At 35.7% G+C, this 19665-nt stretch overlaps 1 protein-coding gene across 13 annotated transcripts in view; it reads right to left on the bottom strand.

Moving 5' to 3' along the window:
- Nucleotides 1-1323: 1323 nt before the first annotated feature.
- Nucleotides 1324-19665, bottom strand: part of nedd4l (NEDD4 like E3 ubiquitin protein ligase) — a 107217-nt gene continuing 88875 nt past the window's right edge. For all 13 annotated transcript variants that reach the window (XM_088911696.1, XM_088911693.1, XM_088911697.1 and 10 more), the window contains 16 exons: nucleotides 19130-19327; nucleotides 17015-17092; nucleotides 14540-14594; nucleotides 13548-13606; nucleotides 13061-13126; nucleotides 12220-12449; nucleotides 10802-10923; nucleotides 10530-10600; nucleotides 10041-10136; nucleotides 9375-9448; nucleotides 9037-9097; nucleotides 8386-8445; nucleotides 7234-7341; nucleotides 4690-4786; nucleotides 3958-4030; nucleotides 1324-3513 (listed from right to left, as the gene is read on the bottom strand). In XM_088911696.1, coding sequence (XP_088767822.1) covers nucleotides 3411-3513; nucleotides 3958-4030; nucleotides 4690-4786; nucleotides 7234-7341; nucleotides 8386-8445; nucleotides 9037-9097; nucleotides 9375-9448; nucleotides 10041-10136; nucleotides 10530-10600; nucleotides 10802-10923; nucleotides 12220-12449; nucleotides 13061-13126; nucleotides 13548-13606; nucleotides 14540-14594; nucleotides 17015-17092; nucleotides 19130-19327 — 1551 coding nt within the window. In that variant the 3' untranslated portion in view covers nucleotides 1324-3410. The remainder of the gene's footprint in view (nucleotides 3514-3957; nucleotides 4031-4689; nucleotides 4787-7233; nucleotides 7342-8385; nucleotides 8446-9036; nucleotides 9098-9374; nucleotides 9449-10040; nucleotides 10137-10529; nucleotides 10601-10801; nucleotides 10924-12219; nucleotides 12450-13060; nucleotides 13127-13547; nucleotides 13607-14539; nucleotides 14595-17014; nucleotides 17093-19129; nucleotides 19328-19665) is intronic.

Below are 19665 nucleotides of genomic sequence, written 5' to 3'. Positions count from 1 at the left end.
AACTACTGAACAAACTACCTGGGCCTGAAGGTATTTTTCTAACTGTGAAAGTTACTAGTTTCTAACAAACTGGTAAATGTACAGAAAAGATTACTGAAAAGTAGAAAAATCTCAAATTGGGGTGATGAAGTTAGTGGGGTTCTACAGGGATCTGTATTAGGACAACTGCTTTTCCTAATATCAATTACCTTGATCTTGGCTTGTAAACTTGTTAACTGCGCATATAAAAATGGTCACTCCCTAGAGAATTCCATGGAGAGAATATTCTGCTTAACAGCGTCTCTCTCAGAACCTGTATTACAGTTTACTCCTATACAGTATGTCACAGTTACGGATATGATCTATAACGCATACTGTATGTTTATAAAGTATATTGCACGAGTGTCCAATTTCTAGTAGGGTGACACAAATCCACAGAGTGATAGGACTACCATACTATTGACTTCAAAAAGAAATATCACTAAGGTCCTGCTATGGTAAGCTTGTACTCCTGAGCTGAGTCCAATAGAATACAGTACAAGTAGGCCAACTTACCACTGCCATCAACCCGGGGGTATAATCATCCAGTCAGCACAGGCACAGTATCTGTTCATCCAGAGGACCAAAGCTATGCATCAACATTTCCAGAATTGTTTTAATGCTCATTGAGGTAACATCCAATAATTACTCTGTTCTGTTTCTTGTTCATGTTTCTGTGATTATAGTTAACATCTGTGTAATATATTTAATTAAATGCACAAGTCCTGAATATTTCCATTGTGCATCAGTACAGTATATTTTGCTTCAATCCATTTGTTATGCTTTGCTATGTAATAAATTAAATTGTATAAATTGTTTGACTATGAACTACTAAGGTTTTTACGGTTCACCTTAGTTCTCATCAGCACTTTGAATGGGCTTGGTTTTATAGAATACATTGTGTAAGTCATACGTTTTAATAAGCATTGGTCCAATTAAGTTATAAATGATGTGGAAAACAAATGCAAACAAATAGTGCATAAAAGATAGTTTTAAATATACAATAGTGAAAATCTTATGGGTAACATTGAATATAGTTAAAATTATGTACTTAGTAAGAAATTTTGATCAATCTTGGTTATTTTAATTCCAGTAAGATTCTTCAGGAAATTGCTATAGTAGATACAATTTCTGGATTGATAATCTAATCAATATAATGAACAAATTTGGTCAAACAACCACATCTTGTTTGTAATGCTTCTTATATCCAATTTAAAAAACCTGTATCATTTATATACTGTACATTTGTGAAATCCTGTATATGACTAGTCTAGATGAAACAAGTCATTTCAGTCAAAGAATGAGTTACATTGAAAACTGGTGTAATTTAATTTGAAGATCCTGTTACAATACAAGATGACAGAGTAGTAAAAAATGAGTAAAATACAGAAAGCATTTTAAAATATTACTCTACTATTGAAAGATACAGTAGGAACTCCAAATGCTGATCCTTACCAAAGCAGTATTATTTTGTATTGTTTTGAAATTGAGAAACACACAAAGGCAATGAGAATGTCAATGGGTTTGCTTCTGAGCTCCATTTTTTATTATAATACTTCCTTATTTTATAGTGCTTTATAAGTAATCATCAAGAAGGATCCTGCAGAAACTAAAGGCATTTATAAACGTAGCAGGTGTGCCAAGTCCAGAGGACTATCTAGTGATGCCAGTACTCAGGTATTAAACATTATTACTGTATACTGCTCATGTACGGATGAAGTCCATTAAAAAGGTCATATAGCTACTATTTATACTATTAATAATAGTATTAATACTATTTTATTTTTAAAAGTTAAAAATGATAGCCACTAATGTGTCAGAAATCTACATTTATGGATGACTCCCACATTCCTGTGTTGTTTTTTCACAACTTTGAGAAATTAAAAACCGAGTTGTAGAAGGCATATAAATACAGGATTTTTTTAAATTATGAGACAACTGGCACATTAGTGAAGACATTTCTATGAGGGCTTAATATATATCAACAAGGCTTGTTTTATTTATAGTTTCATACTATTTTAAAGATACATGGTCTTGCAAAGTTGGTTTTAAAACACACAAGGGGCTCCCACTCCATAAAACAAGCATCTCATTAATGAATCATATACTGTAGTAAAAGGACACATGGGCCCCAGAAGAAGAACAGGACACATGAACAGTAAGTAAGATGAGGAAAGCCAAGTTCAAAGACTTCTCTTCACAGCCAGTGTGTTTGTACACAAGCAGCAGCCAAATTTACAGACAATTGGTATTGCACCACATAATGGAGTGCATTCAAGAAATATAATCACATTCAAGTTAATATTAAGAGCAGATAATAAGCCATATGACCTTAGTGTGATTCATAAAGTGCCCTTAGTTTCAGTGGTGTCAGAATAAGGCAAACAAAGAAATGATTTTCTTATCAGCAAATCACAGATGAAATAAATAAACAATGACAGTCATAGCTTTCTTACAGCTTCATATCATGTTATTATTCATTATTAATACTTCCATTACAAACTATCAAAGAAACTGGTAAAGAAATATGAATGTTATAAGAAATTATTTTACAGCAGTATGAATAGGGCTAAGTCTAATAGTATTTATATAATAAATGTCACTCAAACCCTTCCAGGAATACTGTCTAAAAATGGAAAAATCCTTCTCTTTCTAATCATTTATACATGTATAGTGCTTTAAAATAAAATAAATTCTCATGCGGGTTACACGGTTATTCAATAATTTCAGTGTAAATACTGTATATTCAATTGTAATTGGCATGATTAATGTGTCCTTGCAATGTCTAAAATTCTGGAAAATGTCATTAGTACAAATTTCTGCAATGCACAAAAAAAATCTAAAATTGATTAGGACTTTCTTCTTCTTCTTTACTTGCAAAAGCAGATTAAAAAAATAATCCTTATGAAAGATAATGCGTGTAGATATCCTTGCAAGATGAAATAGGAAACACATTGTGACAATAAAGAAATGGGTAAATTTGACAGTGATGTTTGCATCATTCCTAAGGTATTCAGGTGCTATAGAATTAGAGCTATAAAAGTTATCATTTCCATTTGCTGTTAGAAAGAATGCAAAACATTCCAAGGCCATGCCTTCCACAGCACAGTATAAAGAGCAGGTTCACAGAAGCACATCAGGAGTTCATATTATGTGGTAACAGTTTCCACAGAACTTCTCCAGTCTCCCAGAAACTTGGAATAGGAACAGGCATAGAAGAAATTGTTCACTAACTTTAGCCACTGTACAACAGTCCTGAAGTCCATAGCTATTTTTATACATATATACATTTTTATTTATATATATGTGTATATATATAAATAAAAGAATAAATCTGTTGCTCTGACTTGAAGAACAATGGCAGTGTTCTTCATTGTGTCTGTTTGCTTGTCTTAATCAACGCCTTCGAAGCCTTCAGCATTTTCCACTGCCAACAGGAGCCTCTCTCGGAGCTCCTCGAATGACTCATAGGTCGGGAGATCTAAGCGATTGAAGCTGTGGTGAAAAAAAAAAGTGATAACATGTCAGAAATTTCCCATCAAGAACATCAATAACATAAGTTAACAGCACGTTAACTTATCAAAACAGCATCGGCATCTTTTTTTTGAAGAATCCTGAAAGGTACAGAAATAGTACTGTATGTACCATTCCTCCTAAATACAAAACTGCTTTAATGTTTCATTGTGGTATATTTTAACACACAGGCAATTTTTGCTTTTCTTATGATATTGTACATTCTGAAAATGTTCTGTAGCTGTATGCTAAATTTCTAAAACATTCTGCTAGACTACTGTTTCACCAGTCAGGCTAATCGAGAACATTCATTTTAAGCTTAGCCTGACATTACAACTTCTATTGCAGCAATTACATGTAGCACTAAAATGGTTTTTGATATTAAAGCACTGACACCCTCTGATCACATCTGTAACCTTAACATACCATGTATGGGCCCTAGGTAGTTTATCTGGAGTTCCCCACTGTTCAATGGTAAACAACTGAGGCCCATTAGAACCTGTTATAAAAAAACAGGGGAGGAGGAACAAGCTGTTACAAAGACAACAAAAACACCGTAGATGATTAGTGTCAGTTATGGTGTTGAAACAGATGCTGTTAAAAACCATTAGAAAACTTAACTTTACTTTAGAGCACGAGGAAGAAAAAAACTATGATTTTTATTGTTTTGTATTTTTATTGTATAACTTTTATGCAATAAAAAGCATTTGTTAAACAAGTTTTAATATTGAAAGAAATATTTTCTTTATGAGTTTTATTTAGACTTATTGGCCCATTAGTAATTTGTATTTGTGGGAGAAAGCTGGATCTATCACAGAATGCAGTCTGGTAGGCAATGTAGTATTTTATTCCTTCCACTCATGCATTTAGAATGAGATATTTCTTTAACTTGCATTTACATTTTTGCTTTTTACTATTTCCTGTCAAACTAAAACTGATTTTTCATAGTTCTGTAAAAACATCTGTTGATAAAAATAAGACCATTCAATGCTCAACACTTCCATGAGTACCATCATGTAGACCCACTCAAATACTGCTCAAGTGAAAATAACATGTTGGCAGGCACATGTGCATCTGCAGAACTTATTGCAAAACGGAGCTTCAGAAAACCTTTGAGTCTGTAAAAGTGGACTCGGATGGTGAGAAGACTCTTCTCACCATAAAGTTCGGCAAAGCCATTCATAGGCACTCGTGACGTTCCGGTGACAAACTGAAGGAGCCGGATCCTTTTCTCTGCATCCATCAGTAAAACGGCCTGCAAGGAAGTCAAATAAATGAGTACAAGTAGCATGGAGAGTCCACTTGGAGATGAACAATATTTTCAAAATGTGTTGCTGCAATCTGTGGACACATGGGACTCTCATTCAGCTTAGAGTGCATTTCTCTTCCATCTGTGCTCCTCTGGCCTTGATTCAGAAGAGAATTAAGCCTGATTCAGGTGTCACTTGTGACAGGGTGTAAGCAAACTGATGTTACATGGCGGATTTTTTTAGTAGACTCAAAACAAATTGGGTGATTTTTTTAGAGTACACTTAATTGCTGAAATTCAAATGAAACCAATAATAGGGCACCACCCAGTACAGAGTACAGAGAACATCCTTCTCAAACCGAACAGGAATTCCAGGAGGGAAAGCATATACTGTTCATGGGGTACATGTTCCGCTCCTTTGACTGTAACTGAAAAAGTTTCTTTATAACGGTGCAGATTAGTGTTGGACAATGTTCACTGTCACACTGCTCCAGAAATGTTCCTAAGTCTAAGATCATAAATATCTGTGAAAACTAATAAAGACACCAGATTGAAACCATTGTTAGAGCAGTTTCAACACATTTTCCCATTTACCCTTCTATGATACAAAATTACAAAAACATTAAGTGCTTTAATTTGGAAAGAATAAACGTAGCATTAACCAGCTCTTTTTTAAAAAAATGTGACCTCTTCACATGAAATGATGAAAGTGAGTCCAGTATCACTCTGACAATTGATAACTAATGAAGCACTCTGTCTGGTTCTTTCATCAGAGTAAACACTGCAGTTAGACCAAACAGTACATCAAACAGACTTTAATCTCCACTTGTCTGTTCTGGTAAGAGCAATGATCAGGTAAAAGTTTAATTACATCAAGTTAACCAAGTGCCCTGTGCTTCACTGACAGTTTAACTAACCTTATAAGCCATATTTTGTGAAAATATATACAAAAGAGCTTTGCTAGTCTTGCTGATATTTAAATAATGTTCTTTTTAGGCAAAGTTCAATCCTCTTTGGCCACTCTGTTACCATACTGTAACTACATTTTGTAAATTACTAGATTTTAACTTTATTATCTAGAGTATAAGAATAGTTACAAATAAGAGCAGGCTATCCAACTTATTTAGTCTGTAGTTAGCAGTTAAATGATCTGAGGAGCTCATCCAGCTGTTTCTTGAAAGATGCCAGGATATCGGCTTTAACAACATGGCTGAGTAACTTGTTTCATGTTCCCAAAACCCTTTGGGTAATTAAATGCCTCCTATTCTTGGTTTAAAATGCACTTCCACATAGTTTCCATTTGTTTGCTCTGGTTAGTGTTTCACTGTTCATTCCGAAGAAGTCCACTGGGTTGACTTTGTCAGTGACTTTGAGGATTTTGAATATGTACAGCAGATCCCCTTAATCTTCTCTGTTCAAGCCTGAAAAAGTTTTAACTCTTTTTGCCTGTCAGTGTAGGACATTCCCTTAAGATAATGTCTCCAGCCTACTTGATCAACAGCAGTTTACAGAAAACAGCTTTGTCTTTAGTGAGGTTTGCTCTACGGAAACAATGTCAAAAATATACAATAGGTGTTGAGCTCAAGGCTTGCATTAAAAAAGCGTACTAGCAAAGTCCAAAGAATTGTTTGAAACAGCAAATGCTAGTCAGAATCCTACAGTAAGTTCACCTAGACAACTCAAACTCTTGTACACATACATATTCATAAAAAAAGCCAATTAAGTTTTATTAATCCATTCATCACAAATCTTTGAAGAATTAAGACCTATTGACAACTCAGGAGCTCTGATTTAATTTAGGCTTGAAAATTAGCACTTTGTGTTGGATTATATACATAAAAGCCTGAGCACATGCTTCCATCCCTGTAACAAACTGGATCCTATGTGACATTTAATTCCATTATTTTGTTAGACCCGTCTTTTTTTACCAAATAAACCTAATGAGCACATTCTGCTGTCTTACTCCAGACAAAGTCTACTGTGCATGGTCATTCTTACACTTGACAGGACTGTTTGTATAGTCAGTGGGGGTTCCAATAAATATCAGCCTTATGAACTGTAAAATACACTTCCGCATTCCTGCTGTTTTCCAGACGAGACGGGCCGTGCGTCAAACACATTCAATCTTCAGAATTACCCAGCACTCCTCAACAAGTCCCAGGCAGCACAATTTTAACATGATATAAATTATGATTTTGAGGTAAACAGATGTTAAGTAACTATGATAAAAGAAAAACTGGAAAAAAAATCTAAAGTGAATAAAGATTAAATTATTCTGTTCAGACCTGCAAGTGATTTCCACAATATACAGAAAAGCAGTAATTTAAAGAAAGGAAAAGCAGGAATTAAATTAAAAGAAAGGGTAAAACTAAAAATGTAGTGCTCTGACAGAGTAAAGACCTCAGACATGTTTTGGATACTTTACTCCTTGGATGTTTCTAGTTGGCACTTACCTTCCAGAACCACTGTATGACAGGGTGATTAGGACAGTATCCGTTCTTGTAGACTGTGTGCTGTCTCCAGTCATTGACGTCCACATCCCCCAGGCCACACATCAGCAGCTGTGCAGAAACCAAGCAAATTGCTGAAACCATCAATCCATGTTCTAACTGCTTTATCCTATACAGGATCACAGGGGAGCAAGGGTCTATCCCAGCAAGCAACAGGCACAAGGCAGGATACACCCTAGACACTACACTAGTCCATCACAGAGAACACACACACAAACACAAACACTCTACCAGTCAGTCTTTTCAACTCTGAGAAGAAATCAGTGCATCTGGAAGAAGTCTTCACAAACACAGGGAGGACATACTGTACAAACTCCATGCAGATAGCACTCTAGGTTCAGAACTGAACCCAGGGCCCCAGTGCTGCAAGGCAGTGATGCTAACCACTGCACCACTGTGCCCGTGCTGAAACCCCACTTCTGATACCTTCCAGTGGAAGGTAGAGAAGTACATTCAGCTATAAAGTCCAACTGAATTTCACCTACAGCTGTCTAGTTGCTCATTTGAAAATGGTTGCGTATGTTATCTAGTCAAATGTGACTTAACGTATGATAAAATGAACCTATAGGGTTAAATATATTCAGAAGACTTGTAGGACTCACAGTTTGCACTGAAAACATCTAAACATGGCTAAATTCCCTTATTTTGCAATCTTTTTCATTGGAATATTTTTTAAACAATAAAAAAAGAAATTTTACAAAAAACTATAGTGAAGAAACATTTGACCAAACTCCAGGTACAAGAAACAACAGCTTTCACCAGTAAACTCTAGAGATTTTGGGAAGTACACTTTATTGCAGAACATTTCAGAAAACGAATGTGAAGGTTATTCTATACCACAATCATTAGTCAATCGTTTTTTTTTACCAAACATATGTGGAGTAAAGTTACAGCTATATGAAAAACAGTATTTTGTGTAATATATGAAACATATGTAATATACTGTATGAAGCATGTAAAAAAAACTGCTAGACCTACAGTAAAACATGCTACATCAGCCTGGGAAGAAATTCTTTATACCTTCTCTCATATATGTAATAGTTTCAGCACTAAACAAAGGATTAAGTCAATTAAAAGGATGTAAATGAACAATACCTCAAGCTCGTTTTCATCGAATATCTTTATTAAATCAATAGCAATGAGTTCAGTGAAACCCTGTGAACGAAGAGAGTAGAAAGTTTATTAAAGTGTGTAGATAACAGTATGCAGTATGTTTAACAGAATTTGAAATTGCTACTTTTTAAATATAAAATTAATCTGTTCTAACAATAAATACGATCTGAAATACCAAAAATACCTAACACACAAATTCCTATAAATGAAGGATGAAGATAATTTGCTGCCTTCTCTTTTCTAACATGAGAATTTGCTTTGCCCTCTTGGCCACTGATTCACCTTCTAGCAAAACCAATAGAGGTATTTGTAAATTTTAGTAACCTTTTCACTCCCTTTAAACATTTGTACAAAAAAACAGTTGTATTCAAAATGCAGATACTTCTTACATGCCCATGCACTAATAGCAAGAACAATTAGTCTAAATTTACTAAAGGATAAGAATTTGCAGCTAAGAAGCATGTTCTAGATGAACTGTGTAAGAGGGTTTTGAGTCCGAATGTACGGCATGTCAATATGAAGTTAAAAGCACACTCCTGCCCCCTAGTGACAAAGCTCTTCAACGTTTTACATACCAGCACCAAAGTTAATTTTGAAACGTCTTAAACATCATTTGACAAATGTACACCTTACCTCCAAAAATGCGTTCATTTGCTTCTGAACTCTGTTGACAAACCGCCACTGAATAACAAGGCTGAAATAAAACCAAAGTACATTAAAAAGTAGAAAAAGTCTGAGAAGAATTTGTTTTAATCAAAAGAAATCTTCCACAGACAAGGGTGACTCAGAATGCTTAGACTAAAATAGAAGAAAGAAATAGAGACAAAAATAGATGCTGACAAAATGTTTACGTTTAGGACTTAAAAGATGTTGTAATAAAACATGTTATCAGCACAATGCATATTTGTATTAGGCTTAGGACCTTTGGAATCACCTTCATATTTAGGTTTTGAAAAAGTCATGTAACTTACTCTATGTATTCCTTTTTGTTGTCATTTGTGACAACCATTTCTGACCCACTGGGTTTCAAATCCACTTGATATGTCTAGAAAAAAAACATGAAAACTCATATTGATCACAGAATAACATATTACAGCTCTACAATTCAGGATTAAAACTGGCATAATACTGTCACAACCTAGATCGCATATGAAATAAGCGCTCTTTGCCCATTTTCAGTCCTTGGCACTATCAGTTACAGAAGCGAATCAATTAAAACACCACATTTAAAGCACTGTCTTGCACTGCATTGTAGACATGAATGTGGGAAAGACTAAAAGAAAAATCAGATATATCTCCCTTATACAATTTCAAACCTTGTAGTAAAAAACCTGAGTAGATCTACAGGACTGCGATTAAAAACACTGGTTCAGTAGATGCTGCTTTTAGGGTTTAACATTGTTTTAGTGTTTTCTAAATGCTTATACAATTTAACTAGTAGAAAACCTCAGTGTAAAGGAAGTATCTAAATGTCCATGAATTAACATTTAAAATATCTGCTCATCCCACAAATGGATCAGCCAAGAAATTCCTCACCCTTTCTTTTCATTTCTGTAGAAGTTAAGTGAGGTACAGACCCAATAGACAAGTCCCCCAGTGTTGATACCTGAGATTATCCCCATAATGGTGTTTCATACCTGTCCAAAGTTTTCTTCATCGATGCAAAACCGTAGATCCAGCTCTGTGGGATCATTCTCCAGAATCCATTTTAGAGAGTTGTAATATTCACTGTCCTAAAAATGGAAGTAAAGACACAGTTGTAGATCAATAAATGTATGTGTTTTGCTCCAGCTTTACAAAAGCAACTTTGAATTAACATTAAGATTATAATAATGAAAATCTATAAGAATAAATACAATTTCATATGTTCTTAGAATACTGGGCAGTGCACTCTCATCCATCTGCAAACCTTAAATGTATGTAATAGGTCTTTTGTAATCACTAGATGGCACTAACATACTGCAACTAAAGATCGTAAATCCCAAAACATAATAATAATAATAATGACTGGAAACACAATAAATCATTACATTACAACAAAACAACATACAACAGGTAATTCAGAACAATACACACACAGGACAAAACATATGTAGAAGCCAAGTAAAAAGGGTCATGCTCCTTACCACTGACTCCATGTCTTTCAGTGTAATCTGTTTCCCCAGCATCATCTTGTAAAAGGGTCTGATGAAGAAGCCTGAAATATAAAAGAGCCAATTTGAAAATGATCAGAAACAGAAGCAGAGCTGACTGATAAAATGAAATCTCATTTGAGTTCATATTATATTTTGGTAATAACAGGGCATACATTATCCATACTAGTTTGTTCTTTTGTTGTTAGCCAACATGTTGACAAAAGTTTGTAAAATAAACCCAGGTATAAATTCATTGAGCATACCATCTAGCAGTTTCCCATGAAACACTGCCATTCCTGCCACACGACCGATGAACTTGAAGTATGAGAGATGGTCCTCATTACACAGTCCAGAGTTGGGGTTAATCTGAAGTGTATAGTTATCGCTACAAAAAGGAACAAAATGAGATAGGACATGATATACTGTTGTTATGCAAAGATATCAGACTGGATTAAATTGGTGACTGACTCTCACACATAATTCACCAAATATATCTTAGTAACAAACAAATAAAAATAATGACATATACTGTATAATACATATACAGGTAAATATATAAAACAGGTTAAATGATACATCTCACTTTCTGATTGGTTTCTTTCTCACTTTCTTTATCATTTCTGAGAGTAATAAGACAGCAACATTACATTTTAGTACCATCTTCCAAAACACATGACTCCCATCTTCTATGCTAGACTTTCACACTCCACTTCTATATATACCTACTGGACATATACAGTACATGTTTCTTATGTTGAGCATGAGGTGACATCTGGAGTGCAAATTGTTGTCATTTTAGGAAAATGCGTCCTCTATTCTAATCAGCAATAAAAACAGAAATCAACATTAAACGGAACCATGTCAAATTTATAAGTCTTCAAATTTAGAAAAGAAAAATACAGTAATTTTTCATACACGTTTTGCAGTCTGATAATTTAGAACGCTGGAGCTTTCAGGAAATTTCAGAGAATGAGAGGAAGGGCCTGTGAAGGCAATAACAAGCACATTTTGTGCAAGATCCTACTAAAAATGCAATATTATTTATTTTAGCAGCTGGCAGCCCTGTGGCTTTAACATTTTAAACAATTCTCACTGGTAGAGGGACAAATGCAAATTAAAACTGGGGTGAGGATTTGTTAATTGGCACAAAGAAGGAAAAATCAGACGTGTTAATGGAAAAACTCAGATAGTCAGATATGCACTGTTTGAAAGCCACAACCTTAAACACCAGTCACAGAAACTAATTAAAATAACCTTTTTACAACACTGCTTTCTGAACAGTAAAATTTATGGCAATTACAGTATGTCCCACATTTATGACATTTAATGCCCAACATGAGATCAGTTCACCAGTCTAAAAAAAAAAACCCTTTCTAATTAATTCAAGGGCCATGTGCTTTGTTTAAGACTTGTAACACTATTAGATCATTTTGCTGCAATTTATCAATGACATTATTTATGTATGAGAATGGATATATTTGTTAATCATTGATGATGCAAGTATTGCGGTACTATTTCCTTCTTTTTGAAAGAAAACGAATATTCTGGCATTCTCTGTTTCCATGGGTAATGTATGCCAATATAAACATTACGAAAGAAAACATATCAAATATACAGCCTCCATCTTCTTGCAGCAATACCTTAACTGAGCACTCATTCCTTGTGAAAGTCCTGCACTTACGTGGCAGAATACTCAAAGAGTCCATAGTAGGGATTAAACATCTCTTTAGATAGCAAGAAGAACCACTCTCTGGCCACACCACCGTAGTCGAGGCCTTTTTCAGACTCAAACTCTATCCAAAGCCTGGCCTTCAGGATGTCTGGTCTCTTCAAGGACATAATCCGCCGGTAGGACTCCTCAAATATGTTGTTCCTGTGAAGCTTCATTTCAAATCTGTTGGGGATATCCGCCTGAGGGGAAAACACAAGCAAATAAAGACACTTTTGTGAAAAGCCTTTTCAGTTAGACGAAAAACTGAGGGGGGTGAACAATATAAAATAATAGTTTTGGACAACCAGTAACCACCAAAAAATAAATACAATTGGTGAAATTCGTAAGAGCAAAAGAATAAGTTCTCTGGGGTCAGATGCTTTTAAAAAGGAGCAGAAGTAAAAAGTATAAATCTCCTACATACTGTATTTATCCATGTATCTACAACTCTGAAATTTATGTAAAGTGGTTCTAACCAAGATTGAAGTCATGAGAATGAGATTTTGTTTTATTTTTATTAAAACTAAATGAAACCAATGCAGTTATTTTTTACAGCAACCAAGTGAAAAAGGTTTTAAGGACTTTGATCTGTTGAGGAGTAATTGTGTTAAAATATGGCCAACATGGCTTGTAGGTCAACCATAAATCAGCAATTAGTTAAGACTCGAAATTTAGTAAAAAACCTAATTACTGTAGGTGGTCAAGATGAAGGTGTTCCAAGTGTGTGGGAATTATTGATATAAGGGTGACATAAATAACCTTCTGGACTGCTGGTGAATTGTTAAATATCTGTAACAGAGAAGTCTCTTACTGGTTTCTTTAATTTCTTCCTAAAGTAGTCATACTTCTGTTTAAATTCTCTGGAATATGGAACAGCCTGAAAAGAAAAAAGCAAAAACAGAAGGTCAGGAAAAAAATAAAAATAAAACACACTTCAACAGTATCAAAAAGGACAAATGTTTCTGAAAGTAAAATTGCATCTATCATGAAAAACAATCTGCTTTAGTAGTAAAATTTCACAACAGAATTGTCATCTACAGAATAAAACAAGTAATAGGTTTATTCCATGCTGAAAAAAAGAAGAAAGAGAACACAACGTTTCGGCCGTGGAGCCTTCTTCAGGTGTGACACCTGAAGAAGGCTCCACGGCCGAAACGTTGTGTTCTCTTTCTTCTTTTTTTCAGCATGGAATAAACCTATTACTTGTTCCTTTGCAGCCTACGCATGCTGACGCAGCTACCCACCTGAACTACTACCACCTACAGAATAAAACTGTAAGTTAAACCCAAGCTACTTACTGGGCCAGTGATAGCTGGGTTCTGGAGTCTGGGGTCCTCCCACTGTGTATTTTTAGTGTCTGAAAAACATGAAGAAAAATGTGTAAAATACAGCAGGGTGAAAAATTTTACTAATTATATTGAAAATAATTCCCTTACAATACATATTTACTCTTATTGTATATTGATTCTTGCTTTTCAAATTAGCAGTGACCAGCAGTGGTTCATTAGAAGAAAACCAAATGTTTGTCGGTGGTTTTGTGTAAAGCAGAATGTGTATGTGGTGCTCAGTGGCACTGCACATCGCGTTCATAAGTGACATACAAATGTAAAATATGCTAATAGAAATGCTCATCTTTGAATCGTAACCATTTTCTTTTCAAATATGTCAGTGAAAGAAATACACAGTTTGCCTTTTGTTTCACATCATCCTGGCATCACTCACATTGGCCAACTTTACATCATCCTCCTTAAAGAACAGGTGTTCTCAATCCTGGCCCTAGAGAACTGGTGTGTCTACAAGATTTGTGCTTCTGTGACCAGATAAGGAAATGATCTGCCTCTGAAAATAAGAACTGCATGTTCTCTGACCACCTTGCAGCACCTCCTTCAATCAGACTGCAATTGTAAATCCTAACATCTACAGTATCTTCTTTTCTGTGAGTAATAAGCTAATAGCGAGCAGCATGGTGGTGCAGTGGTTTGTGTTGCTGCCTCACAGAGCTGGGGCCCTGGGTTAAATTCACAAGGTGCTGTCTGAGTGGTGTATGTTCTCCTCATGTGCACATGGGTTTCCTTTGGGTGCTCCAGTTTCCTCCCACAGTCCAAAGACATATTGACACTGTAAGCTAATTGTCTTGTGGGAAAATTGGCCTAGGTGTGACTGTGTGCATGTCTGTGTCTGTATGTGCCCTGTGATGGGACTGACATCCTATCATTGTATGTTGTGCTCATCCCTCGCCAGGATAGACTCCACCCCCGTGATCCCATATTGGATATGCACGTGCACTTACTATGGTCTATGTAGAAAGTCCTTCCATCTGCATGAACTCTTTCTTCCCAGCCAGGCTAGCACAAAAGAGAAGTATTTGTTATATTAGCAAAACAAAAAGGGGTCAACAAGCACAGAAATGATAGAATAGAAATTAATACATGTTGATTGCCCAACATGGAACAGATTAGTTTAGGAATCCACACTCATTGGCACATGGGCAAGACAATCCACAGTGTGACAGGATATTGGACACCTTGAGGCGCAAGACCTTGTGTAATAGGTGTGTTTAGATGGTGGCACACACATGCAGCACACAGCAAGTATTTCACACTGGTGACTAGCTCTTTAGGGCAGCACAAATTAAGCCTGGATGTCAATAACTTTCTGAATATTTTAATAAGACAATGTTCAAGATACTGAACAAATTAAAGCTTTGCAGCAAGTGGTTTTGGTGGACGTCCAATGAATGGGCCAAAAACAGCAAGGGGAGACATTCCATGCCAGTTATGAGACTGCACTCATTAGGCATTTAGCAAGCAGTGATGGATAGGGGGCCTCCTGCACTTGCGTTTGCACCAACCTCTTCTAGCAGTTTCTGCCAAAAGATACAGTGCATTAGACGTCCCACTCCATGAAATAGAAACAAATAAATGAACAACAGGACACCACTGGCTCAATGTATATGACCAAGACTTGTTTAAAAGGTGTTAAAGATACACACAATGTAAATGTTGAAGGTTCATGTGAAGTCCCCAGTTAGGCATGTATTAAGCATTGCTAATGCTTGATAACAGAACAGCTGGAGTGTAAAAACATCACCTCCACAGTATTCAGCATAAAGTAGGCAATAAATCTTATAGAATAATGAATGAGATTAAAGCAGTACTGTATATCCTCCTTCCAGCAGCTATTACAGCCCATGAGTCATTAACACTATAGTAATGTTTTATGGGATAGTGGTATCATTAACTGAAGCTTAAAAATGCTCAACATAATACAAAATGGTATATCCCTTGACTAGTTTTTAAAATGTTTTGGGTTTAAAATGGAAAAAAGGCTGATTTGGCTGAAGGTACGTTTATAATTTACATTATTTTATATATCCACAGACACCATTTTATCTTAAATGTAAGATGTAGTCTTAATTTGGTACCAGTTGCTATCAACAGTTGATGGAAAATAAACTTCTTAATTTTTACCATTACTACTATTACTACCAATAATATTGACAACAGTAGGTAATTGCAGCAAACCAGTTGATGATGGTTACTGGTGTTTTCAGTAGTTGCCATAGTGACATTCATGATTTTTCAGCACATTCACAGGCTTGAGCTGATAAAAGATGTCACACAAATGTATATCTCCCTTTATATAAAAAACTCAAATAATGTAAAACGAAAGGTTTTGTGAAACTGTATTCATGGATTTTGGTTTTAGATGAAGCCTAGATAAGAAGAAATGTATTTCTGTAATCTGTTAGCAAGCTATTATAAATGCCTAACTGCGAATCCCAAGGCCATTTTACTTCTCTCTACCCTTTAAGGACCAGGAGATATTGTGTATTTCAAAATACAGAGTACACTTCAATTGGAAATGAATGACAGACACTTATCAAGAGGTTCAACTCTTGTTGAACTCTAGTGCCCACAATCTGAGGCACTGGCAATAACAGAATCTTAACACACTGGGATTTGAAGACAAGCAATTATTCAGAGAGGATATCAAAGGAAATTACTTGCATAAAAGCAATACAATGTTTTTTTTCTCTCTAATTAAATTCAAAATTGTTGGACATTCTTCCTCAGGTTCTATGGGGGTTTTCTTCTTGTCTATGATAAGAAAATTATGTCACGCTAACTATGTTCAATGTTTATCAGTCAACAAGGGAAATAACCCTAAATATCCCACATCCAAATATCTCCTAAGCAAGATAACTGAAAAATACAGTATCATAAACAGGCAGAATATGACCTACTGTAGTCTCTGCTTTACACTTTGCCCCAGGAACAAGACAATTCACAGTATGCTGTAATCAGTGGTACCTTCTTAGTCATAATTGAGCAATCCTTGCACTGAATGCTTAGAATACTACACATGAATTTATGAAGCTATTTTGTTGCTACTAAATCTTTGCTGTCTCTTGCAAAACACCTAGAAGATACTTCGTGTAACAATGATCTCAAGCTGTGTCAGTACAGTACCTCTGTCTTTGTTTTGTGTAATCTTTAAACTGGATGTGGACATGTAACAAGGGAGGGTGGAATTAAGAATTTACTCTACAATATTTTTTTCTCCTGGTTTCAATATCATCAAATTACTCAGGAGGAAAATGAACTAATTAATAATAGATGAAAATTCATTTTTAATCTTACATTAGACTTTGAAAACAAGGTACCTAAATATAGTTGAAAAGATGAACACATTTCAAATAAGATTGATTTTACTGGTCCTTAAGGGGCAATAGTTTAATTTCACATATGATGCATATGCTTACAGGAAGAGGCCCCAAGTCACTCGGATCTAAAGATGCTTTCGTCCTCATTTGAACTGGGTACTTCAAGCGTGGATCTTCCTATAAAACAAAATTATATTCTGTAAGATTTATCTTTTATCCAACATAGTCAGTCTGCAGTGAAATTTTAATCAACGTACTATCCTCCCAATCAAACAAATATATGTTATTTTAAGGCTAGAAATCCTGCAAGGAGAAAAAGAAAGGTTTTGCTGAGAGCTTTCACAATAAGAGAAGATCACTTTATTGGCCATATATAATTTCTTGTATGAGGAATTTGTCTTTTCAAATACCCCAATTTGCTCTCCATGAGACACACAGACACAGACAGGGAGAGAAGCTTGGAGTCACTGCGCAGGGTCAGCCATTTATACGGCACCCCTGGAGCAGTTGGGGTTAAGGGCCTTGCTCAGGGGCCAAACGGAGTAGGATTCCTTTGCCAGCTGCGGGACACGAACCGGCATCCTTCCAGTCACGGGCACAGATCCTTAGCCATAGAGCCACGTGCTATATTTTTCACATAGTGACGTTAAAAAATACAGGAGTGAATTTTAAGAAAGTGTTTGATGTGCAAGGCAATGTAATAAAATGCATCAACATCAGCAGGAATCATTTGTTTAATTAAACAGCATTTTTAAAGCTGTTCTACTATAACCATTGATGGATCAACAGACAAACTGAAGCCTGTGTGTTTCATATACAGTAACATCATGATGTGTCACCATTCAGGTAAACATCAAGTTTCTAATGCCTTTATGCTGTAAATACCCCCAAAAAGCCTGTCAATTGATTTTTACCAGATACCCAAAAACAGAAAACAAGCAAAAACAGATAACAAAAAACAAGAGAATCTTAATAAGAACCATCAGAAGGAATAACGCAGATTTTATTTAACCCACTGTTATTGAGCAGCACATCTCACAACAAAATATGCTTAACACTGCAGTTCTATCCTCAAATACCAGCAGGCAACTGCTGTGATGGGATTTTTTCAGCCTCATGTTGATTTTTGGCACTGCTTGCTCTGCATGTGCTTCCTTCCTTAAAGTCACAGTTTTGTACTAATAGTCAAACTGTTTATTTGCAAAAAAATGCCTTTTAGTGTGATGCAAGACAGCAGAGAAAAAAATGTATGGACACTAGCTTCTTTATTAGCTGTAAATTATATGTTTGTAATATACTTCAAGCCCTAGCTGCTAGTTTATTGCCTGAATGGAATTTCTAAGTGTTCTGCCCTGCAGAGCCCTGATTGCTTACGTGCCAAAGAGTGATTCTTTTTAATAACACAATGTGAAAGGCTATGCATGGTGTGCACAGTCAGAGAAACATGATTACAGAAGAAAAAACTGCCATGTAACTTCTCAGCACCAGATGTCCTACAGTAACAGTGTTCTTAAAACCTTAAGAATAAATTAAATCATTACTCTTGGCATGCAGACAATGCTTTTTAACTATAACTGCAGTTTTGTTTATGAAGAAAGCAAATACAGCCTTAAAACAAAACAAAATCAGGGCCAACAAGTTATTCTGTTAATCAAAGACAAAGCAGAAAACACTAATAAAGGGCACTGACACTCAAAACTAACAAGGTATTTGTTTGGCCACAGTGAGGTAACATTTCAGCATTTCCCATTTAATGGAGTATTAAGGCTTCAAAAAAACAATTAACATCCTAATCTTTACTATGAAATTGGTAGTCACATGTTCTTCATTCAGCTGCAACTTTCGGCATTCAGCTAACTTGGAAGAATGAGAGGAAGTGTATTTTTAAAAATTAGAATTGAAATATGAACCTTACCCTGTAGTTTATGATAAGCATCTACATTTTTTTTTAAATTTGTCCACAATGCAATATGCTCTTAAATACATACATATATATAATTTACTGAAATGGAAAAAAAACAGACAAAAAAGTAAAAAGGATCACACTGGAAGACCTAAGCAGAACACATCTAGGACACAAATTTCCAATTAGGCCAACATAATTCTACTATTATATACTACTACTGAGAACCAGTGGTTCAGCGCAAATTAGAACATCACATTTTTCAAATGAAGACATGACACTTTAAATGGAATTAAATCAGGGCAGCTTACCCATGTAGTGGTTCTTGTATTGTGATCAATGAAGAAGGGCCTCCCATTTGGGGCTATCCTCATCTCCCAGCCAGGGGGCAGGAAGCTCTGGGCGGTCTTGTGCTGAGGTTTGGGGGAGCTGTACGGTGAGGGCTGGGGGGACTCTGGGTTGGAAAAGGTGTCTTTCACAGCCCGCCGCACCTGTACGTTGTTGGCGCCCTGAGACACCAGAACAGCAATAAAGTTATTGACATGGTGGTCAAAACCGGCAAATTACATTAGCAATTTGCTTAGCTTGCACTTATTGTTTCTGGCTTTGAAGGTAAAAATAAACATTATCCATCACCACTATTTTTCAACCAACCTGTTTTGGAAGGCATTTCTGGTAGCATATACAAAAACACTTGGTAAAGGGTGTGTCTTTTGTTGCTGACCTATACAGTAATAACTCGCAAGGACAACAGAGGAGGGAAGTCAAAGACTATTGCTAATTGCACTTAATTCCATAAACTGGCAGATGGCCCATCCATGAAATGGGAGTCTCTTTGAAAAGCACA

The sequence above is a fragment of the Atractosteus spatula genome, chromosome 3 (assembly GCF_055471065.1).
Source record: "Atractosteus spatula isolate fAtrSpa1 chromosome 3, fAtrSpa1.hap1, whole genome shotgun sequence".
Taxonomy (NCBI): domain Eukaryota; kingdom Metazoa; phylum Chordata; class Actinopteri; order Semionotiformes; family Lepisosteidae; genus Atractosteus; species Atractosteus spatula.
The sequence above is the reverse complement of the archived record's forward strand: the minus strand, read 5'-3'. Positions and strand labels throughout refer to the sequence as shown.